At 45.2% G+C, this 25,839-nt stretch overlaps 1 protein-coding gene and 1 non-coding gene across 2 annotated transcripts; both read right to left on the bottom strand.

Moving 5' to 3' along the window:
* Nucleotides 1-623: 623 nt before the first annotated feature.
* Nucleotides 624-25,265, bottom strand: LOC118549493 (cadherin-like protein 26). The gene is given in 10 exon segments (XM_078057475.1): nt 624-896; nt 2,377-2,562; nt 4,415-4,543; nt 4,741-4,907; nt 6,667-6,814; nt 13,812-13,846; nt 13,849-13,972; nt 15,613-15,717; nt 17,018-17,074; nt 25,209-25,265. Coding segments are annotated over 10 exon segments (1,281 nt in total).
* Nucleotides 9,139-9,246, bottom strand: LOC118549499 (U6 spliceosomal RNA). Its single transcript, XR_004924123.1, has one exon. It is a non-coding gene; the product is annotated as a U6 spliceosomal RNA (small nuclear RNA).
* Nucleotides 25,266-25,839: the final 574 nt, after the last annotated feature.

Raw genomic sequence — 25,839 nt, 5'->3', positions numbered from 1 at the left:
TTATAGATCTATATCGCTGGGGAAGGTATGTAAGAGGATGGAAAATAAACCTCGGCACCTTGGGCTGTTTGCTCGGGGTCCCCTGCGCCTCGCTATACTGTCGTCTCTTTTTCTCAGTTCTTTCGCCACCCCAGGTCCCCGACTCTCTGAGGTCGACATGCAACAACATGAATGTACTTAATACCCCTGAACTGTACACTTAAAAATGGTTAAAATAGTAAACTTTGTGTTAGATATATTTTACCACAATTAAATTAAAAAAAACCCACTTCTGTTGCCCAGAAGCCAGAGGGCTGCCAATTTACAACTTTTAGTAAAAAGGGACATAGAAACACATAACAAATTATTTTAATATAAGAAAAATGGTATAAAAGCGATGTGTGCTAAGTGCAAGGGGAAAAGAGCAGGTGCACTTCCCCGGGGGGGAGGGGGTCAGCAACAGCTATAGAAGGAAGAAGGCACTGAACGTGGGCCATCGGGCCTTCTCCTGGTGGCTTCTGGTATTTTCATAACTGAGCTGGAGTCAACCTCACCCGCCCACCAAAGGGCAGGTTTCCACCAGGAATGCCTGTGGGTAGGTGGCTGGTTCTGTTTAAACGACCACACTCCCCGTTCCTCTCTTCTCACCTTATCCGGCCGGCAGCTCTGTCTGGATCTGTAGCATTGAAAATTCCCAGCTGAATTCTGGGCCTGGCACCGTCGACCTCGCTGACGACAAAGCTCCTGGGGTGAAAGGCTGGTGGGTCATTGGTGTGCGTCACCTGCCCGCTCACAGTGGTGCTCACCGCCGCCCCCCGGGGCCCCTGGACCTGGCCCGCCTCACAGGGGAAGAGCGGCTCCTCATTCTCCACAGCGATGACAAGGCTTCATATAGGGTGAGTTTCATAATCCAAGGGCTGCAAGTCCCAGAGAGAGGGTTTCATGAGCACCTGCTGCTTCTCTGGCCGGAGAAAGCTCAGCACATGATCACGCACACCCAGAGTACATGGGTTTTGCAATTCATTTATTTATTTATTTATTTATTTATTTATTTTTCTAAAGATTTTATTTATTTATTTGACAGAGAGAGACACAGCGAGAGAGGGAGCACAAGTAGGGGGAGTGGGAGAGGGAAAAGCAGGCTTCCCGCGGAGCAGGGAGCCCAATGCAGGGCTCGATCCCAGGACCCTGGGATCATGACCTGAGCCAAAGGCAGACGCTTAACGACTGAGCCACCCAGGGGCCCCTGCAATTCATTTATTATTTACACCCTCTTTGGTAATGATCAAAAGACAGTGGCCAGCCCATTTTCAAATCACTTATGGAGTTCTGCTTTTTTTTTTTTCCCCTCCCCCTCTCCTGGTTGAAAGAGCCACCATCCATCAGACAGTAATGAAAAATGTAACAAAAACCATAATCTAATGAAACATTAATGTGGCAACTCTGCTACAAAAAAAAAAAACGGGAGCTTAAGGAAATACAGAAATTAATGATCACAGTTACCCAGGGTGCAAAGTGGGCAGTGACTTAAAAGGACTGAAAGGCTAGGAATATTTGAGATACTCAATCCCAGGCATCTGGCATGGAGTACCCCAGAGCCTTGCTGTTCACAGCATGGTTGGGGCCCACGGGCATCACCCGGCACTTTGTTCCTCTGATAGGCAGGAGCCCAGGTCCCACCCCAGACCTTCCGACCCAGGCCTGTCTTTCAACCTGATCCCCAGGTTGACTCGCCGGCATGGCGCCAGGACACTGGTCTCTCCAGGGTCTAGCTGAGAGCAATGGAGTCAGACCACCTCAGTCAGAACCGCTCCTCCGGCTGTGTGACTTCATGAAAATGACCCAACCTATCTGGGCCTTGGTTCCTTATCAGTGAAAGGAGAAAATAATACTTTTCTGCAGGGCCAGCTCCTCATTAGGCACAGCAGGCGAAGTCCAGGGGCCCACAGGACTTTCAGGGGCCCATGCACACCTTCTAGTGTCTTTTAAACTCAGAAGGAAAAAAACGAACTTTCAGGATCAGAGAAAATGTCTGAAATATTTTATCACATCAGAAAAAAAAATAAACATTTTAGGACCTATATAAATCTATTTTGTCTCAAACAGAAAAAATTAAATGTTGAAGAACTTGGCACCTTGTCAAAAGTAATTTTCAGTATTGATATTGTTTTGGTGGGGAGGCTCCACAAAGGCAAAAGGGCCAAGGGCCTGCAGCAGCCGGCACTCGTGACACAGCCTGCCCCCCTCACTGGGCGCCCCTGGGACGCACAGCACGCCACGCCTCACGTGCGTGGCCCGGCGGGCACTCCCAACGCTAGCTGCCATCTCCCATCAGGACTCCTGCGGAGAGGGGCCCCGACACTGCAGCCACCTGGCAGGTGCACCTTCCCTGATGGCTTTGATCACATTTAAAATCCCTTCATTGGTCTTGGGGTCAGTCAAGATGTCCAGATGTCCCTCTTCGTTGCCATTCAGTATGTGAAATTTTACTCTCCAAGCTGACATAAATGGCAAGTCACCATCTTGGACCAGGAGACGCAACACGCTCTGGCTTGCGCAGCCTTCAGAAATCTGAATCCTGTACTAGGAGAGGCAATCATCATGTCCACGCCATGAGGATAAAGACACACAACTGAAAAAGAAAGCAAGACAGAAAATGTAAGTCCCTAGCACAAGAACATAGATATATGCTATTGAACTTGACCTCAAGCGATCTGAAGCTCTGTCCGACCCATCGCAACAAGCATCTGTTCCTTCTCCCTGTGACTCGTGTCTACAGCCGAATAACTTTAAAAGTCCTCTTAAATCCAACTCGATGCACTATTTTTCTAAGAATCTTTAAAATAATAATGCACATCCTAGTTTATGCTGCTAAAAAAACCTAACTCTTCTAAAATAGAACTCTTATGGTGACTTAGATTAAGACAATCATTTTTCTAACACATATAGATCTTTAGCTTGTTACTCAGTGCTTTTGGCAACAAGATAATTTCTCTTTGACGAGTACATGGAAACAGGGTTTATTTTCCCCACCCTTAGTTTTGAGAGCAGAGCTTTTTACTAAGCCAGAGAAGGATTTCAAAACAAGGTTCGATATGTTTCAGTTATTCTGTACTGTTTGGTGAGGTGTTTTCATTTGAAAACAATACAGCTTTTCTCTATATAATTTTTTTTAAGATTTTTTTGAGTAGGCTCCACGCCCAGCATGGAGCCCAACGTGGGGCCTGAACTCACAACCCTGAGATCAAGACATGAGCGGAGATTACGAGTCGGGCACAACCGACTGAGCCACCCATGCACCCCTTGTCTATACAATTTTTAAAATTTTTTCAAACAATACTTTTTGAAAATAATTGTTTGTAGCATTTATTAATATTCAACAAAGGCTCCAATGTGCCAGATTCTGTCTTAGGTGCTGTGAACAGGATGGGCAAAACTCCATCCCCAGGGAGCAGATGATTAAGTGTGTGTGTGTGTGTGTGTGTGTGTGTGTGTGTTGGGTAGGGACAGGGAGGAGGGGGTGGATGCTGTGTTGGGGATTGAACTAGGTCGTCGGTAAAGGTCTCACTGAGAGAGGTCAGGAGAAAGAAGTAAAATGCATATTTTTCTTTTAAAAAATGCATATGAGAGAGCAAAAAATATAAAATAGGAAACAAATCCTGAGTGTTTTTAGCAATCTTGCATATCTCAAGTGGTGTGGCATTTCCAAATGATCTGGAATGTGGGTTTCAGTGCTTTCTTCAAGCATGCAGATTGGTAGCATCTGAATTCCCATGTGGAACCCTGTATATAAATCAGGTGATCTGAGAAAGGCTCAGCCAGAGCCCACCTGCTCATCTTCCCTATTCTAGAACTCCAGATGTTGTGGAAAAGCTCAGGTCTAGATTCCCAGCCGGGGGCAAACCTGCCCCCCAGGGGACATTGGGCAATGTCTGCAGACATTTTTGGCTGTCACACCTGGGAGGTGCCCGTGGTATCTAGTGGCTGCAGGTCAGGGATGCTGCTAAACATCCTATGGTGCACTGGCCTGCCTCCCCTGATCCTACAACAATGAAGTTCCCATCCCCCATCAATTGTGTGGAACTGAGAAACCTCCATGTAGAGTGAGCATGGATTCTCTATCCTCCCTGTGCCTCGGCTTCCTCATCTGTAAGACAGAAATCATGTGCGAGTCCCAGCAATTCAAAATGAAAGCATGCACGTGAAAGCTCTGAGCACAGTTTCTGGCACAAAACAGTAAAAAAAAATGTAAGCTCGCAAGTCTATTATTAAATGATTCTATATCAGGATGGTTGATGTCTTCATCTAGTTTAAGTGATCTTGGAGAATGACATGTATCTTGGGCGTTATGGAGAATTCCCTCAGCAAAACTGAGCCTAGAACTTGGGGCCGTTTATGCAGGGCCGTGGAGTCTGAGGAGGCCCAGGTGTCTTACGTTCTCCTGGGTAAACGTGGGCCTGTGGTTGTTGCCTTCTTGCACGTTCACATGAACCGAGGCCGTGGATGTCAAGGGAGGTTCTCCGAAATCCTTCGCTCCAACTAGTAGTGTAAACCACGGAGCAGTCTATGTGGGAAGGAAAAGAACAGTCAAGCCCTTCAAATACAGCAAAGGGAAGTATTAATAAAGTAATAATCCATTATAGCAATTTCAATAGCAAGTCCAGCCACGGAGGGTTTTCCACTACAAACATAAATCCTAAGTCTGGGGCTCCGAGATAGAGAACACATTTCACTTTTTAAAAATAATAAAATCAACATAACCTCATAATCTAAGCATCCTGAGAGTTGTATTTCTCCACTAATATGGTCAATCTGGAAGCCACTTTCTTTCAGTGACGGTGTTTGAGAAATAAGGAAATAAAGGACTTGAGAATTTGGAGTATTTTCTTCATCCAAATCAACTGTTAACATCTGGAAAATGGGTTGACCTGGAAAGAATTGTTTTAACAGTTACTATTGACCAAAAGCAGCATATCAAACCAGTTGAATGATGATTCTTTGCTAAATGACATTAAGGCATCCACCAGAATGGACTGAATATTTAAATATAAAATCAAACTATAGACATACTATAAAAACTAAAAAGGAATATTTAAATAGTCACAAGAACTTTCTTTTTTTTTTTTTTTAAGATTTTATTTATTTACTTGAGAGAGAGAGAAAGAGTATATATAGGGGGAGAGGAGAAGCAGGCTTCCCGCCGAGCAGGGAGCCAGACACAGGGCTCAATCCCAAAACCCTGAGATCATGACCTGAGCCAAAGGCAGACACTTAACTGAATCAGCCACCCAGGCACCCCTAAATAGTCACAAGAACTTTCTAATCACGATTGCAAATGCAGAAGACATAAAGGAGAGAATTGATAGATCAGACAGATTTTTAAAGGTGTGCCAAGAACTATATAGACAAAATTTAAAAAGAAATGATAAACCAGGAAAACATATTTAAAATATATATGGCAGACATAAACATTCTTAATACAGAATGAGAAGGTTAAAATCAAGAAGAAAAATGACAAGCACAGGAACAGAAATGGACCAAGAAAGGAACAAGTATCTGGTACACAGAAATGGACAAGAAACCTATCAACATATGCAAGCACTTAATAATCAAAGATGAACCCCGTGCCAGGCCCCCCAGATGTTGCCGGTAGGTGAGTAAAGCGGAACACTTAAATTGTATGTGCAGTCAGAACCAGCCATTCTACTCTTCTAAATTATGCCAAGTAGATAATGCTTCAATGGACACGGATTTAGCTCAAATATGTTCACTGAAGCATATTTTGTGAAGATAACAAAAAGTGGGCATGGCACACAAATGTCTAACAATAGGAGATTCGTTAAGAAACCTTAAAGCACATCCATGAAATAAAATATTACACAGTGGGATGCTGTAGGAGAACACTTTTAGGTTACAAACAGTAAATTTGCTGTTTTAGAAAAGAAAATTCATAAATATACACATATGAAAAAGCACACCCATACATTTGTAAATATTTATTATATACCCCTATATATTTTGCACTATGATAAAGATGAAAAATGCACTTGTAATTATATATAAAATCAGAGAATATATATACACATAGATAAATACACAGCGTGTGTACATGCACACACATACAAAATTCAAAGAAAAAAACAAAGAATATAAACTAAAACATTAATGGTACTTAATCTCTAATTGGAAGTATAAAATAAGCTTTCTAGTTCAGTCTTAATTTCTTGGAATTTTCCAAATTTTCTAAAGACTACTTTGTGAAATAAGTAATGTTTTTCTGTTATTAAAATAGATGCACATTCTAGTGAGAGTGGTTTGGATTTGAAGACTCACAGAATCTATAGCTCAGGAACTTTAGATGTCATCTCGTTGCCATTTTACAGGTGAGAAATTTACAGAGATATTCAGGAAGGCACCGTTCAGCTCTGCCTGTCTCCCTCAGTGCATCTGACCTAGATTGGTCTTTACATATCAGCTCTTGCAACAGACACAATTTCCACCTCATTTTATTGCCAATACAAAACGATACTTACAGACCTCCAAGCATTCTGCTCAAAACCAGAGCCTGCCACCTTCGGGATGAGAAGAATAAAATTTCTCCCTAAAGACAACGAGGATCCGGCACCACAACATGGAAGCAGATGGACCAGAGGGGAGAGGAAGCCCCCACACTCCCGCCGCACGCACCTGCAGGGTGGTGCTCCTTCACACTGGTGTTGAATTCCTTCTCGGGGAACTGGGGTGCGTGATCGTTCACATCGCTGATCCTAATGTTGAAAATCAAGGAATTACCCGTGACCTTTCTTGTTAAGCGATCCACAACATCAAACTAAACCTAGGAAGCAGAGAACTGTGTTAATGTTGCAGGATCGTTTACTTGATGGCACGATATATGTTCACGTCATTGCACGGTTTGCATCTCTCATGCATCAGCCGGGAAGCTTCTGAGGGCAGGGATCTCATCGCTGTCCTTCACCTCGTGACCCCAGGGACTGACCACAGTGCTGGCTCAGACAAGGCACTCAGTGAACATTCGTTATGATCAGGTTCTAATCTCAGTTTCTCTACCCGGGTGAAACATAGCCAGGTTGCTCAGGAGCCTCAGTTTCTGCTGTCGGTGCTGTCATGAGAAATACAGACGCTAACCAACACTCCTGAGACGCTGCAGAGGGCAGACCCTTGAACGTTTCAGGGAAAGGGAACACTGAAAGTAACTAGCCCAGCTGCTGCCAGGTCGTGGGTTCTTCAGTGGTTGGGGACGTCACGTCTGTGCTTGAAGAAGGAGGGTTCGCTCGTCTCAAACATGCAGCGGGAAGTCTTTCCTCTCAAAAGCTCTCAAAGCAATACTTTAGGCTTCTTGCTTTAGTCCCTTAAGAACTTTAAAAAAAGGAGCAAATCGGGGCGCCTGGGTGGCTCAGTTGGCTAGGCATCAGACTCTTGATTTCAGCTTAGGACACAATCTCAGGGTCATGGGATCCAGCCCTTTGTGGGGCTCTGTGCTCAGCTTGGAGTCTGCTTGCGATTCTCTCTTTGCCCCTCCTCTCTGTCTCTGTCTCTCTCTCTAAAATAAATAAATAAATCTTTAAAAAGGAGCAAATTAGGGGCGCCTGGGTGGCTCAGTCATTGGGCGTCTGCCTTCGGCTCAGGTCATGGTCCCAGGGTCCTGGGATCGAGCCCCGCATTGGGCTCCCTGCTCAGCAGGAAGTCTGCTTCTCCCTCTCCCACTCCCCCTGCTTGTGTTCCTGCTCTCTCTCTCTCTCTGTCAAATAAATAAATAAAATCTTTAAAAATAAATAAATAAATAAAATAAAAAGGGAGCAAATTAAACTCAGAAAGAAGGAAATAATAAACACATATATCAATAAAGTTCAAAATAGCAAAACACAGTCAACAAAACCAAAAGCTAGTTTGCCTTCCCGTATAAAGTTTGGGATCAGCTTGTTGAGATCTATGAAAAGTTCTGCAAGTCTTTTGATTAGTTTTGAGCAGAATTTATAGATAAATTTGGGAAGAATTATTCCTTTAATATTCAATCTTTCAGTCCATAAATACAGTCTGTCTTTTCATCCAGTTAGGTTTTCCTTGGTTTCTTTCATTAGTATTTTATAGTTTCGAGTAAAGAGATCCTGCACAGATTTTAGACTTATGCCTAAGCACTTCATTTGTTTTGGTAATATTATAAATGATATTGTTTTTAAAATATTGATTTTCAATTATTCATTGCTAGTGTATAGAAATACAATTGATTTTTATATATTAACTTTATTTCCTGGGACCTTGCTAAAATTGATTTTCAAATGTTAAAAATAGGCAAAGGATTTGAACAAATCTCTCTTTCTCCAAAGATATACAGCTGGCAAATAATTCCTCATTCCTTTGGCGGTTTCTTACAAAACTAAACATCCTCTTACCATGCAAACCAGCAATGATGTTCCTTGGTATTTATGCAAAAGAGTTGAAAACTTATGACCACAAAAAAACCTGCACACAGTTGTCTAAAATGGATTTATTCATAATCATCAAACATTGAAGCAACCAAGATATCCTTCACGAGGTGAACAGATAAACTGTGGTCCATCCAGACAGTGGAATATTATTCAGCACTAAAAAGACATGGGGGGAATCTTTAGTGCACATTGCTCAGTGAGAGACACCAATCTGAACTGGCTGTATACACACCGTATGATTCCAACCATATGACATCCTGGAAAAGGCAAAAGTATGGAGACAGCAGAAGGATCACAGTTGCCGAGGGCTCAGGAAAGAGGGATGGTTGGATAATGGGGAGCACAGGGGAGTTTTAGGGCAGTCAGAATACTCTATGTGGTACTATAAGGGTGGATACATGTCATATACAATTTGTCCAAACCCATAGAATGTGCAGCACCGAAAGCGAGCCCTAATGTGAACTATGGGCTTTGTTAATAATAATGTATCGTATTGGCTCATCCACTGTCATAAACGTACTGCACCAATGTGCGATGTTAACGAGAGAGGAAACTGGGGGGGAGGGAAAGAGGGGGAGCAGACACCCTGTACTTTCCACTCTCCTCTTCCGTCAACCTAAAACAATTCTAGAATAAAGTCTATTAATTTTAAAAAGTCCCTACTTACAAAATAAAAAGTGGGCAACCATATATATTATTTATTTTTGTTTTTCTAAATATGGAACGCTTCACAAATTTGCCTGCCATCCTTGTGCAAGGGGACATCCTAATCTTCTCTGTATCATTCCAGTTTTAGTCTACATGCTGCCAAAGTGAGCACCATATATATGTATATATATATATTTTTTTTTTTTTTTAAAGAATTATCTATTTCTTTGACAGAGAGAGAGCCAGAGGTGGGAGAGGCAAAGGGAGAGCGAAAGCTGAGTGCAGAACCTGACATGGGGCTCGATCCCAGGACCTTGAGATCATGACCTGAGCCGAAATCAAGAGTCAGATGCTTAACCAACTGAGCCACCCAATATATATAATATATGTTATATATATTATATATTGTTGGCACCCCAACATATATACTATATTATATATAATATATATATTAAAATAAGTCTAATGTGACATTGCCACTGAATCTCTGTTGCTCTAGGAAAAACAGTGATTTTATTTGTTGAAAGCTGAAGAGATTGTGGGGAGTCAGCGCTGAGACAGAAGGAGTTCAGAGTCCCAGAAAAAGGAGTGGGAAGGGGTGACATCGCGCGGAGGAGCTCTCCGCTCTGGGAACAGTGCTTTCTCAAGGGTTGTCTGCTTGCAGGTACAGAGCCCTGCTGGGGGACACTGAGCAAGCACGGGGTTTATTCCAGGAGAAGCAGCTTCAGTGAGGCCCAGGACCGAGCTCCTACATAGATCACCTCCTTCCTGCCTCACAGAAGCCTTAGAGGGAGGCATTCTTGGCGCCCTACTGTGGACCACAGAAAGGTTCCGTGGCTGTCCACTCAGTGCAGCCCAGATTCAAGTCCAAGTAGATGTAGACTTGACTACACCATCACTCCCCTCCACAGCCACCCAGAGCCCACAGCAGGCAGCTTCACCAGCCAGGGGTCTTAGCACCTTGCCAGCTTCAGGCAGAAATCTCTCCTTTCCCCAGAGCCCACAAGATCTCCACTGCACCCACCTCCCTGGGCCTCTTTCCTGCAGACTTGTTGGCATCCACTCATCAGCCTCCACCATGGTGGTCCCACCAGCTGTCCTCCAGTGGTGGCCTGGGCCCCAGGCTCTCCGGGTTCAGCTGTCTCCTCTCCCCTCAAGACCACTGCACTGGTCTGCTCCCGGGAGTCCAACATACATTTTTAAATTTCTGTTCAAGCAAATTGGCTTTCTCCCACACCATTTCCAAATGCTCTTCTATAATTTATGACTGCGCGGGCATCTCTGCTCCCTAATCCTGCGGACTTCTGGCCCCAACACAGCGCCAACTGTAATCCTTCCACTTAAAAATAAGAACCCCATGTTTGTTTTGTTTATTATTTTATATTCCATTTATTATCCTAAAAGCTACATCAGAGATCGTCAGTTCTGTTAGATGCCTGAGAGGCGTAAGTGCTGTTTATTCTTTGGCAAGATGCTAAGAATTTCGGGGACTCAGAATTGCAATGGAGAAAAGAAATGTCATGGATATTTTCTGCACTTGGAAACGGTTTTCAGCCTTTTGTTACAGCCTTAAGATTTAGATCCTTGGGTGACACACCACAGTGCGGTGACATGATGGAGGGGCATATGACCACTGAAATGGCACGTGCAGGATATGTACTCTTAGTCACAGACAAGCACACGGGAGTACCTTAAATGCCAAACACACAAGACAAAGTCACTTGTATGCATAGGTTTCAAGTAGGCAAAGATGAGTGCATTGGCATAAAGATCCACAAATGATGATTTTGAGGAATATAAAAGAATGACTTGGGTGCCTGGGTGGCTCAGTCGTTAAGCGTCTGCCTTCGGCTCAGGTCATGGTCCCAGGGTCCTGGGATCGATCCCCACATCGGGCTCCCTGCTCAGCGGGAAGCCTGCTTCTCCCTCCCCGACTCCCCCTGCTTGTGTTCCCCCTCTCGCTGTGTCTCTCTCTGTCAAATAAATAAATAAAATCTTAAAAAAAAAATGACTTTCCTGAGTGTATTTGTATCCGATGAAATTGAGCATATTTTGATATAAACAGACGAGACTCCTACACAGAAAAAGTCAGACTTTTCCCCTTTCCAGCTGTGTCTTAAATCTTCCGGCAATTCTCAGCTGGTGACACTGCATTCTTTGCAGGCTTACGGAATTAACAAGAAGTCAGCCCTCCCCACCCCACCCCCACCTCCCAAACACAAGTTTTTATATGTTTTGGCTAATTCTCGTGACTCCTTCACTCTTCCCCAAGAACACAGCAGTGCTACTGGGAATGCCTTTTGGCCAACCCTCGGGCTGACTTCCTTTCTAATACATCCTGGCTTTATGCACGGCCAAAACCCGGTAGCAAGCATCCTTCTGCAGAAGCAGGTGGCCGAGCCCGAAGGCCCAGCCTGTGTGGTGTTTCTGTGACTCCTGCTTAGCCCACTTTTCACAGCTGGTAATCCTTCTCATCAGTCTGTTTCTTCTCTTCCTAGCAAGTATGGTAACCCCTGCTTGCTAGTTTCCTATATCTGCTGCAACAACCAGGTGCCTTACAACAAAATGTGTTCTCTCACGCTTCTGGAAACTAGAGCAGGCTTGGTTTCCTCTGGAGACTCTGAGCCTCTCCCCCAGCTGCTGGGGGCTGCCAGCAATCCTGGTGTCCCCCGCCTACAGATGTATCACACCCGTCTCTGTCTCCAGCCTTCTCCCCTCTGTCCTCTGTGTCCAAATCCCCCTCCCTTTATAAGGATGCCAGTCACCCTAATCCAGTATGACCTCACCTTAATTTGATAACATCTACAAAGACCCTATATCCCAATAAGGTCATATTCACAGGTAGCAGGGGTAGGACTTGAACCCATCTTTTTGGAAGGCACAATTCAACCCACAACACCCTGGAAGCAGAGACTACCTTCTGCCGTGCTCATTCATTCATGGAACATAATTGACTGAAAACCCACAACGTGCAGAGCCCTCTTCCTGACTCGGGGGAAGTGCGTTCTAGTGGGGAGATTGACCACCCACAGAGAACCAAACACGTTTCAGGCATACAGTTCAGGTGGTGAGAAGTAATAAGGAGACAGTAAACCAGGGACATGAGACAGAGCCACGGGTGGGGGCACGCCTCCAAATCCCCACCCTGTCTTCCCTCGTGGAAGTTCACAGTCAAATGACGGGCCAGCTAGCAAGTGATTGTAGAGTTTGGTGTAAAACGACGGCTGTGATAACGGTTGGGGGGATCAGATCTCGGGCTTGAGCTTACCCAGAAGGTCCAAACACAAGGTTTGGAAATCCTGACGGAGCAGGACCCATGGGGATGCCACTCATGTTCCCACATTTTTCCCGCTTGCTCTAACTGTTCCCTGGGACCTCTGTGTGACATGCCAAGCTTTTCCACTTGGGCCTCACGTGTCAGAAAACATTCTCATGGATTTTGCTTAGGCATTATCAGCTTCCAGCAAAAAGTCCCATATTAAACCTCGTGAAAGCCAACCCTTGAAATGTCAGTGAAGTTGTTAAAAGCAAACAACAGCAACCAAACAACAACAACAAAACAAAGACCACAAGCACAAAATGTTTTGCTCCGTCCTTGCACGAGTCACACCCACTACTATCTGTCCCAGACCCTCTGGACCCTCCGCACTCAGCACGTGGCAGCCAAGGGCCAGCGCCCTGGGAGCTGGCTGGAGATGCAGAGTCTCGGGCTCCACCCTGACTTACGGAAACAAATCTGCATTTTTACAAGATCCCTTGGTGATCTGTTTGCTCACTCAAGATTTAGCAGGGCTGCCCAGGGTCCCCTCACATCACTCTATGTTCCTTCTGTCTAATAGACATTGCACATTCACTAGATGAGGCAGGGGTTTATGTGAATATAGTGAAGACCTGCAGAGTCATCTCTGCATGACTTCTGGAGTTTGGGGAGAATTTCTCCCTGCTTAAAAACTAGAGATTCAGAGCCTATCAATGAGTTAAGGGCATCCATTTTATTATGTATATAAATATTTTGAGGTCATTGGAGAAAAGGTATATAAATTACTTCTTTGAGGTGTTCTTTCCCACCCTGAAGAAGTTAATGTACCACGAAGCAGGCCCGAGAACCAAGCTCAGTTCCCAGCAGGAGTCAAAACAACAAAGGCTATATAGCATCCTGAGCATCCCCTGTAAGGTGAGGCTGGTAGCCTAATACACCACCATGGCTTAGGCATTTTACTTTATCGCTTCCTTTCCTGGTTTTGAACCTGGATTTCAAATTCAGAGTAGACCATGGTGTTGGGGTTAGGAGATCCTAAAGAACACGGGGAGTCACAAGAACAAACCGACACCGGTACGTAATTGCTTGTTCATCAGGTGTTAGGCAACTGTGGGGTCTGCTTGTAGCTTCTGTCCACACATTTCAACTGTGACTCAAAACCAAATTAGGCCATTTTATAAACATTCTATAGCCCTATCCCCAAATGCTTTCGGATATCCTGATGGTGCTGGGAATCCGGTCATTAGAAGGAAGATCCGTAGTGGCTCACATACATCATCACAGAGTCCAGAACTTTAAAAGAACGTTACAAAATTAGCCTCCCTGCTCATGCATGCTTTTAAAGCTTGCCACAGTGTGTAATGTGCAGTCTCCCACGGCCTGGCACGTGGGCAGCTTAACTAATGCTTGCTGAGTGCAATAGTCCCGCAACCACTTTACAATAAATCCAAGCTGAGAATATATCAAATGTTAGGTACCGTAAAAGACGGCGTTGTCTCTCGATCGACAGGGGGTGAACATACACTCATCCGTTCCTGTGATCTTCTACAGAAAACAAACCAATCTCCGGATATTCATCCACACCAGGTCCACTGATTAAATATATTAATGACATGTTATGAGACACATCATTGAACAGCTGCAAGGGAAAAAACAATGGGGGGGAGAAGAGAATGAGAATAAACCACAAGGCATGCCAAATATCCAGGCTAGGATTCAAAGGCATTTTTAAAGCACCACACCTCGCAATCGCTCATCTGAGGGTTTATCCAAAAGAAACAGACATGCAAAGAGGCGGGAATGAGGTTTGTCACAGGGAACAAGTGGGAAGAACGCACATGTCCTTCCCAAGGGAAAGAATCCTAGTGCAGTACCCCCTTCATGGGGCAGGGGCCCCCAGTCTTTAGGACTTACAGGCTTTGCCCCAGAAAGGGGGCCATGCCTCCCTGGGAAACCAGAAAGGCAACTTGCAGACGATAGATGTAGTGCGATCCATGTTGTCAATATGGACTCACCTTGGTCAGACTATAGAGAAATATCTGAAAGAGTACACACCGATGTGTTAATACGGGTGATCCCTTCAGGGAGAGAGGAGGAACCCTCGCGCGGCTAACATTTAGAAAGGGCTTAGAATGAGCCATGCCTTACTTGCCCTAGCCTATTTAATCTTTAACACGACCCTATAATGTAGGTACTGTCGTTGACAGCACCGCGTGGTGGGGAAACAGCAAGGATATGGGACTCCCGGAGGCAGCAACGGTGTGTTGCGTCTGCGGTATGAGCCCACCGCGTCCCCCAGACTCTTAGGAGTAGATCGTTTCAACCACTGGGCCTTGAAAACTTTCTGTATTTTTTTTTATAGCAGGCATCTACTATTTTTATAAACACTGCAAAAATATAAATTATTTTAATTTCTTTGTCCAGAAATCATTGGATGTCAATGCTGTAGGGATCTAGTCACTCAGCATGTAATTCACAGGTCCATTGGGTCATGAGTGTCATGGAAAGAATGACATGGCCACGTGCAAAAATTCCAGCATCCCAACATGGTCACGTGACGGCTTCGACCTCAGAGGCAGGGAGACGACAGGGAGTGGGGGTACTGTGGGAAACTCAAGCCCCATCCAGTTGTTGCCATGTGGGAACTTAGGCTCCCTGTGGGCAGATCTTCCAACTTTCAGAAAGCCGCTAGAAGTACAGAATTTCTACTACAATCGTCCTGTCGTTTCCATCTCCTTGTGGTAAAATACACACAACATAAAGTTTACTACCTTCATCATTTTTAAGTGTGCATTCAGGCGGGACTAAGCACATTCACACTGTTGGGTGGCCACCACCACCATCCGTGACCAGAGCTCTTGTCATCTTACCAAACTGATGCTCTGTCCCCCTCACACAATAAGTCCTCATGACCTCCTCCCTGCCACCCCTGGCAACCCAGCTTTGCTTTTCCTATTTATTTATTTTTTTAATCTCCCTTTTGCCCCCACCTCCCAGTCTCTGGTAACCACCATCTCCTTATTTTTAAATAATACATTTGCATGGGCCAAATAAAGCAGGGCTTGTCCCATGGGACTGATGTTCTCGGCACACGCTCACATGAAGTGACTTGACCGAAGCCCCCCAGTCAGGTAGAGGTAGAGTGGGTTCTAGAACCCAGGGCAGCATTCCTCCTCCCACGGCACTCCCTGGCCTCCCGAGCACGTAGCCCTTCAAGACTCGGTCCTCCTGCCAAAGGGGGCGTGCCTAGTCAGAGAGGGTGGCGGGGGCCTTCCTCACCTCCCCAGCAAGTTTGGGAAAGGGTCCTTGATCTTCCTCCTCCAGTTCCAGGGTGGTAATAACCCGTCTTCTCTTGGATCGCTGTAGGGGCCGGTGGCTGTCTCCCTGAAATTATAGCGACAACCACGAGGATGATGGTGACATCGATGTAGCAGGCACGGATGGGCACTTGATTGGCATTATATCCCCTGTCCTCACAACAGCCTCCAATGCTTAGATATTAAAAGTGCCTGTTCTCCTGACAACTGTAGAGGTGTTTCCAGACTTTGGGGCATGGGCCGCCCACTGATTTTACACGGATCCTGAGGTCTTTAGGGGCTATGCAGACATGACATTAGAGATCATTGCCTACTGTGCTCACACCTGTGCTATGACAGACACGCACACGGTTGCTGAGTGAATGAGAAAGTTACTCCCTCCTATTTCCCTCTGTCGTTCTGAAATAGTCCATGAGAACGTCTCCATTCAGTGCTGATAGGTCTTTAATGCCTCTTCATCTACTACTCTCACTTTTAACAGGAAGAGACTCAGACCCAGACATTAGGCTCAGAGATTTGTCAGGTGAGAGACCAGAGATAGAGTTTAACCATCTATTTATTCCAAGCAAAGCTGCTTTCTAGCCACGTTAATTTTTATCCACAAACATGTAAGCCTTTTCAAAAATTATAGTTGACTCTTGAACTATGTGAGGTTGGGGCACTGCCCCCTGCGGTAGCCAAAAATCTCTGTATAACCTTTGACTTCTCCAAAACTTAACTACTAACAGCCTATTTTTCACTGGAAGCCTTATTGATAGCATGAACAGTCGGTTAACACATACTTTGTATGTTATGTGTGTTATATGCCATATTCTTAGTGTAAAGTCAGCTAGAGAAAAGACAATGTCATTAAGAAAATCATAAGAGAAAATACATTCACAGCACTGTCCTGTAAGAAATCTGCGTGTAAGTGGACCATGCACTTCAAGCCCATGTTGTTCAAAGGTCAACTGTATTTAAATGAGTTGATGACAAGAACCATGGGAAGGAAGTATTCATAAGGTGGCATGAGCTCATAACAAAGCGTGACTGCCTCCCTGGGCTGTCCAAAGTTCACACACTGGAGGATGTCAAGTTCAATATATTTTAACTCCATGAAGAAGAAAACAGTGTGGAGAAAGCTCTGGGCTAGCGCCTTGTGGCTGATTTCTGACGTTCACAGACTGTTCATATTCTAGTAGACATAAAAGCATCCTCTATAATTCTCTAGCAGTCCCTTTAGATTCCAAAAGGCCACATCTAGTTACTAATTTATTTTCTGCAAACTGAACATCGAGCAGGAACTAGAAAAGATGAAATTGTGATCAAATCTCTGAGTCAAGTGTGATCTCACTTTGTTTATGAAGACAGTGACTTCCAAACCCCACCTTTGTTTGATCAGTAAGAGCATCCTTTTCTTGTTGGAAACTGTTGATGCTGTTGACCTTAAAAATAAAAATGACGTGAATTAGTAGGGAATATACTTATCAGACTCAGGTAGAAACTGCCTAAAGACACACAAATCTTCTAGAATGAGAAAAGAGAAAATAAAGAACTTTAATTTCTGGTTCTTGACATCTCAGGTCATGCTTATCGCTTTTCCTCTGCAACTGTAGGAGAAGTAACCAAAAGGATTCTCTCAGAGTCCCACCAAGACTAGTGACATTCAAACCATAGCGCACCTGCTGTGACTGCAGGGAGCACAGTGGGAGATCAAACTGTCTGTCCGGGATGAGCACGGGTGCATTTATGTCACGGGTCACGTGCAGAATAGCACCAAATGTAACTGGTGGAGAGGTTCAAGTGGGCTTTTCTGCCTGTTTCTTCTTTTACTTTTTCCTTATTTTTAGATTTTATCTTATAATAATAAAACAATAGAACTTGGTAGTTTTCATTTATATAATGATTTACATCGAGAATTATTTATTTATAATTTACATCTCAACGAACTGCCACCGCCCCCGAAAACAGTCACACATGTACAGTGAAGCTGTTGGAACAGAGACAGATTGCGCAGAGTATGTCACAACCACCACTGAACGAGCGTGTGTGTGTGCGTGTGTACACACCTACGGCTCTAGTCCACTCAGTTTCACTACCGTATAGCATTTCACTACACGAACAGAGGACAATTCATTTATTCATTCTCCTGGGGATGGTTATTTAGATTACTTCCAGTTGTTTGCCATCACTTACAGAGAAATGCCATGGTAATAAACATCCATATGCATAGAGAACATTTCTGTGGAGCAGGAACTTCCCAAGTGTGGTCCGCTGGGGTCCCTGATGGTACCAGAGCGATGCAGCAGTAAAGGTCCCTGATGTTCCTGCCCTGCGTCACTGGGATGCGCATTTGTAGGACTCTGCGCGACTAGGTGAGAAGTATGTGCAAAACCCCAGGTGGCACAGTGGAGTAGAGACTCTCAACGAAAGCACGTGGGTGATCCTCGGAGTCGCTAGCTGAACAGGCCACTTTTTTTTTAACCTTTTAAAAAAATTTTTTTAATTAACATATAATGTATTACTTGTTTCGGGGGTACAGGTCTGTGATTCGTCAGTCTTAGACAATTCACAGTGCTCACCATAGTACATACCCTCCCCAATGTCTGTCACCCAGCCCCCCCATCCCTCCCACCCCCCTCCACTCCAGCAACCCTCAGTTTGTTTCCTGAGATTAAAAGTCTCTTATGGTTTGTCTCCCTCTCTGGTTTCGTCTTGTTTCATTTTTTCCTCCCTTCCCCTGTGATCCTCTGCCTTGTTTCTCAATTTCCTCATATCAATGAGATCATATGATAATTGTCTTTCTCTGATTGACTTATTTCGCTTAGCATAATACCCTCTAGTTCCATCCACATTGTTGCAAATGGCAAGATTTCTTTTTTTGATGGCTGCATAATATTCCATTGTATATATATACCACATCTTCTTTATCCATTCATCTGTTGATGGACATCTAGGCTCTTTCCATGGTGTGGCTATTGTGGACATTGCTGCTATAAACATTGGGGTGCATGTGCCCCCTTGGATCACTACATTTGTATCTTTGGGGTAAATACTCAGTAGTGCAATTGCTGGGTCATAGGGTAGCTCTATTTTCAACTTTTTGAGGAACCTCCATACTATTTTCCAGATTGGCTACACCAGCTTGCTTTCCCACCAATAGTGTAGGAGGGTTCCCCTTTCTCTGCATCCTCGCCAACATCTGTCATTTCCTGACTTGTTAATTCTAGCCATTCTGACTGGTGTGAGGTGGTATCTCATTGAGGTATTGATTTGTATTTCCCTGATGATGAGTGAGGTTGAGCACTTTTCCATGTGTCTGTTGGCCATTTGGATGTCTTCTTTGGAAAAATGTCTGTTCATGTCTTCTGCCCATTTCTTGATTGGATTAGTTCTTTGGTTGTTGAGTTTGATAAGTTCTTTATAGAACTAACCATTCTGTTGGTTGTCTTTTGGTTTTGTTGACTGTTTCCTTTGCTGGGCAAAAGCTTTTTATCTTGATGAAGTCCCAATAGTTCATTTTTGCCCTTGCTTCCCTTGCCTTTGGCAATGTTTCTAGAAAGAAGTTGCTGCGGCTGAGGTCAAAGAGGTTGCTGCCTGTGTTCTCCTCAAGGATTTTGATGGATTCCTGTCTCACATTTAGGTCTTTCATCCATTTTGAGTTTATTTTTGTGTGTGGTGTAAGGAAATGGTCCAGTTTCATTCTTCTGCATGTGGCTGTCCAATTCTCCCAATACCATTTGTTGAAGAGACTGTCTTTTTTCCACTGGACATTCTTTCCTGCTTTGTCAAAGATTAGTTGACCATAGAATTGAGGGTCCATTTCTGGGCTCTCTCTTCTGTTCCATTGATCTATGTGTCTGTTTTTGGGCCAGTACCATACTGTCTTGATGATGACAGCTTTGTATAGAGCTTGAAGTCCGGAATTGTGATGCCGCCAGCTTTGCTTTTCTTTTTCAACATTCCCCTGGCTATTCGGGGTCTTTTCTGGTTCCATACAAATTTTAGGATTATTTGTTCCATTTCTTTGAAAAAAGTTGATGGTATTTTGATAGGGATTGCATTAAATGTATAGATTGCTCTAGGTAGCATAGACATTTTCACAATATTTGTTCTTCCAATCCATGAGTATGGAACGTTTTTCCATTTCTTTGTGTCTTCCTCAATTTCCTTCCTGAGTATTTTATAGTTTTCTGAGTACAGATCCTTTGCCTCTTTGGTTAGATTTATTCCTAGGTATCTTATGGTTTTGGGTGCAATTGTAAATGGGATCGACTCCTTAATTTCTCTTTCTTCTGTCTTGTTATTGGTGTATAGAAATGCCACTGATTTCTGTGGATTGATTTTATATCCTGCCACTTTACTGAATTCCTGTATGAGTTCTAGCAGTTTTGGGGTGGAGTCTTTTGGGTTTTCCTCATTAAGTATCATATCATCTGCAAAGAGTGAGAGTTTGACTTCTTCTTTGCCAATTCAGATGCCTTTTATTTCTTTTTGTGGTCTGATTGCTGTGGCTAGGACTTCTAGTACTATGTTGAATAGCAGTGGTGATAGTGGACATCCCTGCTGTGTTCCTGACCTTTGGGGAAAAGCTCTCAGTTTTTCCCCATTGAGAATGATATTCGCTGTAGGTTTTTCATAGATGGCTTTTATGATATTGAGGTATGTACCCTCTATCCCTACACTCTGAAGAGTTTTAATCAAGAAAGGATGAAGAGGCCTCTTTTTTATGGAACAGCATTTTCCTTGAAAGATTGACTGACAGACTGTGTTGTTCAGGATTGGGCGCTTGGTAGATGGTACTTTGATGGTAAACAAGTGAGCCTATCACTTCAAGAGAAACCACGGATGGTGTCATGTTGCGGACGATAAAATGTAAACTTTCAAGCCAAAATTTAGAATTTTGGAAAACTTGTGTCTGCTACAATGTGCTTGACAGCTTCCCAGTACTTCAAGATGTTTCTGATGATATCAGTGGAGATATTAATGAGTGTGATTTTCTCATTTTATAGAATGAAATTTGTCAACATTTGGAAGATCTGCATAACTCAATGAGCCAAGAGTTTCCTAATGATTAATGCATGACATTCCAAAGTCTTGCACAGGGAAGAGTCATCCAAAATGCAAGACAGACCAGTGGTTTTGATGTAACAGAACAAGGAAGGTTTATTAAGATGTGTACAGATTCCACGTGGCAAGTGACTGTTCAAAAATACCACTTGTTAAGTTTTGGTGTAATATCAAAGAAGGATATCCACAATTATCTGTTCAAGGCCATTCAAATATTCCTCCCTTTCCATATGCATATGTGTTTGAGGCCAGAATTTCTTCATGTCCTTTAACAACATTTACAACAGACTGAGAGCAGACTCAGAGAGGAGAATCCAGCCATCTTCTTTTAGAACAAGAGATTTGCAAGAATATAAAACAGTGCCACTCTTCACACTAAGTGGAATTTCTTTAAAAATATGGTTATTTTTCATAAAAGCATGTGACATATACTCACATGTACTGGGTCTAGTATTATCTTTAATGAACGGAGAAAAGCTTCCAGTGTCCCACTCTTAATTTCTAATATGGTAAATCATAGTAAATATAACGCACATCAGCACGAGCTCGTTGGGCTCTCAGTAATGTGACATGTGTAAAGGCATCCTGAGGGCAAACGGTCGGACACCGGCTACTCTAGGACTTATGCCTCAGTCTCCAGGACACGGTGAGTGATCGTGAGCCCCCTTGGTCCTGGGTGCCTTGCACCTGTAAGGGTCCGTCCTTGCTGCAGGGCACACGGCTGCCCGATGGACTGCGTGTTAGCGGTTTCACAGAAAATGAACACACGTTCTTCGTGTGTCCTTCCCTTGTGGCCAGCCACCCTCCTGGTGGAGGGCAGACATCACCGGCTGTCTTGTTTCATTAACGTCAATGACGATGATATTTCTTTCCTGCTACAGACTACATTTCTGTTTACTTAAAGGAAAAGAATTTTTAAAGTCTTGGAGTTCCAAAATCTCAAACACTGATTTATTCAAACATTGATCCTTCTTGATTCGTGCTGGTGGTTTTAAATGAAGGGCCTAACCAGGTATATAGTTTTAAAATGGAGAAGATCGCAGTTCTTGCAAAAGAATGAAGAAATTCATTCCATTTCCAACACAGATCTATTCCCAGGTGGCCCAGACCACTAACAAGGAATACATCAAGGTTTCACCTCATCGCTGGCCTCAGTTTCCCCTTCTGTAAGTGAGGCCCTTCAAGGGCCCTTTCCACACACAAGCTCTGTGCCTTCAACTCAGTCTGCCAGCACTTGGAATGGCTCAGTCAACTCCACATGAGAACTGTGGGTGCCGAGGTTTGCACACCTGACACTGCGTGTTTCCCATCCCCCCTCCACGCACGCCTCGCAAGTTGTGTGATCTTGTCTGGCTGTCACAGGAAGACCAGAGAAAGGTTATATTTGCTGAAATGATTTTTTAAGTGTGCTTATTATATTTCCCATCCCTGCCAAATTTAGGCAGTTGGTCCAAAGAGGATACCATTTAAAAGGTGCACATAACGTTTCTGTAATGTGAAGGGAGAAAACTTTCTAGAGGCTGGCGTCTCTGGCCGCAGCATCCACCTAACACTGTGTGGCAGGCGGGCACATCATCTGACAGGATTGTCCAGGCTGGCCTGGTCGAGCGGCCATGGCGTCGTTGAAGGGAAATAACCTAGGTACAGGAGGGCTTTGTGTCTGCAGAGGATGCTAAGGAAGTAAGAAGCCTGCATGGAAATAATCCTTTCCTGAAAATATTTCTTTTTTGATTGCAAATTTGCATTCAAGGAGAATTTTTTGGAATAGAGGTGTAATTGGCATACGCCATTGTATTAGCTTCAGGTGTACATCATCATGATTTGATATTTGCACATAATGCGAAATGATCAACCACAATAAGTCTACTTAACATCTGCCAACATACATAATTACAGAATTATTTTTCTTGTGATGAGAACTTTTAAGATTTACTCTCTTAGCAGCTTTCAAATATGTAATACGGTATGATGAACGATGGCTCCATGCTGTCCATTTCTGTTGTTCGAAGCCGTCCGGTTTGTGGCATTTTGCCATGGCACCCCTAGGAGATTAATATACTGCCCAAGTATGTTCTCCATACAGAAGCTTAGGTGATCTTTAAAAGTGCAGACCTCATCATGTCCCCAGGTCCCCAGGGCTCTCGGGACAGAGTCCAGCCTGCTCTGTCCCTGCCGAGTACCCAGCTTCCCGCACCCCCCACCCCCCGCCACACCATCCCTCGCCTTCTGCAATCCACTAACTGTTGTCCTTAAATGGAGGCTTAGCAAATTAATCAGGCAGAGCATCAATGCTGACAGCTTTTTAAAGATAAGTCGATTTAGAATTTCCCAGGTTAAAAAATAGCAACGACAACATAACAGACTTTGCTCACTGTCCGATTTTGTTGTCTCAAACCCTCCCTCCTCTCTGATCTTGGAAGCCTGCCACAGCCCAGAGCAGAGGATTCATGAACCCTTGGGACCAGAAATTACCCTACGAGAGCGGCAGGACTCCCCTTCCATGACTTATCATTGAATCTGGATCCAAGACGAAAACCTGCAGGGAGTCACAACTTTGTCACTTGCTTTATGTCCCCCAGATGGCAAGGGTGTGGGGACAGAGGAAAACTGTTGTAGACAGAACAGCACTCCAATAGGACAGGGACTGGCGTTAAATGTAGAGCTCAGAGGAGGGCCAGTGGGCACCTGTTTTGGATGTCCCCTGAGATGGTTGTAAGCCAACTTTGGGGCCAACGAAAGGAGTGGGAAGGAATGGGTTATTTAGAGCCAATTCAGCAAGGGACCGAACACCCACTGGGCAGAAAGCTCTTTGCCCTGTTAAGGGTCCAGGATGGGGACTGCAAAAAACACCTGATTCTTTTTGTAGCACACTCTTTTCCTTGTCTCGATCCCCTGGAACCGGTCTAAAGCTGCTTTAACCAAACACTGAATTACCACCCCCAGTCCACTCCTTGCTGCGTGACCCCACTCAACACCTCCTCAGACATGCATCAACTTGGTTGGGCTCTGTGCTTATACAACAGAGAAGAGGAAAATGCACCTGTGTTTTCTGACGAGCCCAGTAAGGGGCAAGGGCAGGAGCAAGAGAAATAGGGGGACAGGGTTTGACGATTAAAACAGGCTATTGTGGGGCACCTGGGTGGCTCAGTCGTTAAGCGTCTGCCTTCAGCTCAGGTCATGATCCCAGGGTCCTGTGATCGAGCCCCGCATCGGGCTCCCTGCTCCGCAGGAAGCCTGCTTCTCCCTCTCCTGCTCCCCCTGCTTGTGTTCCCTCTCTCGCTGTGTCTCTCTCTGTCAAATAAATAAATAAAACCTTTAAAAAAAAAACCAGGCTATTGACAGGACTCGACGAGGTATGGGAGATAAAATGAGAGTGCTGTTTGATTAAGGGCATTCACAACTGGAAATGGCAAAAAGGGACCGAGAAAATTCTCCAAACGCCAAGCAACTGGTGCCAAACACGGCCCTCGCGGCAGCAGCAGACCTGCACGAGAGCGCTGGGTCACACACGGCCCCCAGCGTGTTTACTCTTCCATCCCCGCGTGCAGCCCAGAGCAAGCGGGAGCACGGGTGGCAGATGCGTGTTGCCAACCCTTCGCCGTGGCTACAAATCCAGAAGGACAGGGACGTATGGGCACACGGGCCAAGCCCACCTCTTCCTTCACAGGACAGGGAAGAGCAAATATTAGCTCCATTTCCAGGTAAAGAAAATGAAGCTTAACAAGGTCAGGTTAAAGCCATAAAGCCCAGGCCACCCCGCAGATCAGCTCCGTCTGAACCTCTGGGGAAGGTGTCCAGGCCTCCGGAGTTTGACGGCTCCCGAGAAGAGTCCGAGTCGAGCTGAGGTGAGGACCAGGGTCAGTGGTCAGCCCAGACCGCCAGCCGGTGGCGGACCAGCCGGGTTCGCATGCTGAGCAGCCCGGTCCTGACCGACAGCTGGCCCTGGGCCAGCCACTTCGGGAGAACTGGACATAATAGCCTTGAGATCGCCCCACCCGTCCTTGGAAAGCCGTGGAGTTGGCAGCAAGTCAAGTGCAGTCCTTCCATCTGAGCTGCGGCCAGGGGTGGGGGCAGGGGGCTAAGTCCTCCCCCACTCTCAGTTTGCTCAGATTGTCTGTCAAATCACAGCTGAAATTGTCTCAGTCTTACGTGAGGTGTGAACAGAAGTACCCTTAGAAAGTCTGGGTTAACACAAATCTAAATAAAAATGGTGTGAACTCTATAAACCAGTTTAAGATGAGTCCCCTTCCCCCGTCTCCAGCACGGCCCCAAACAGGTTGTCCCCCAAACCCCTCCTTCGTATACGTTCGGGAGCCCCACTGCCGATGCCCCACTACAGGTGTGCGGACCCCAGGCTCCCCCGACACCTGCGCTCCTCGCGGGGCCCGGCCAGAGCACTCTCCTCAGTCCCTCCGCCGGCCCGTCACCCCAGCAGGGGCTGTGCTGTCAGTCATGGGCCTTCACGCTCACGGAGCCCAGCCCGGCTTCCGGGCACCTGCCTCAGCTCACCTGCAGCAGAAGCAACACTGGAAGCAGGAGCAGCGAGGTGTGGCTCCTGGAGCCCATGTCCACGTGGGGACGCGTGCAGGTGGCCACAGGTCCCCCCAGGTGGCCGGCGTCCCCCACAGCCAGGCCTCTAATCACCGATCACTTCCTTCCTAGCCCAGGTGCCCTGTTGCTCCGGGGACACTCCCGTCCTTGGCACTCTGGTCTCCTCTCTCCCGTCCTCTGTCCCGGCCGCACTTGCATTTATCAGAGTGGGCTGGGCTGAGCCTTCAGCTTTAACCTCACAGTGACAACCGAGGTCCCAGGAAGGGAGTGGAGAGGAATGAAACATGCCCTGCCTCACGTGCACAGATTCAGGCTGGAACCCGACCCCGGGGGATTACCCCAGCCTGGGGAGTGTGACATCAGCACCTGTTCTTGGTTTGTTTGTCTTTCATTCCAAGTAAAAGGCCCCACAATCTCTGTCTGAAGCAGGATATTTTAATGACTCTTTCCTATAACCCCTATGCTTTCAAAGGAGAGCAGTGGAAAAGGACTCCAAGAAAGAAGGACTTGATTAAGGAGAGAAACCCAAACGCTTTCACTTTCCAAAACACCAGCAGATCTTTATCCCAGCTATGTCTCAGGGCTCTGA

This window comes from Halichoerus grypus, chromosome 10, assembly GCF_964656455.1.
Source record: "Halichoerus grypus chromosome 10, mHalGry1.hap1.1, whole genome shotgun sequence".
Classification (NCBI taxonomy): domain Eukaryota; kingdom Metazoa; phylum Chordata; class Mammalia; order Carnivora; family Phocidae; genus Halichoerus; species Halichoerus grypus.
The sequence above is the reverse complement of the archived record's forward strand: the minus strand, read 5'-3'. Positions and strand labels throughout refer to the sequence as shown.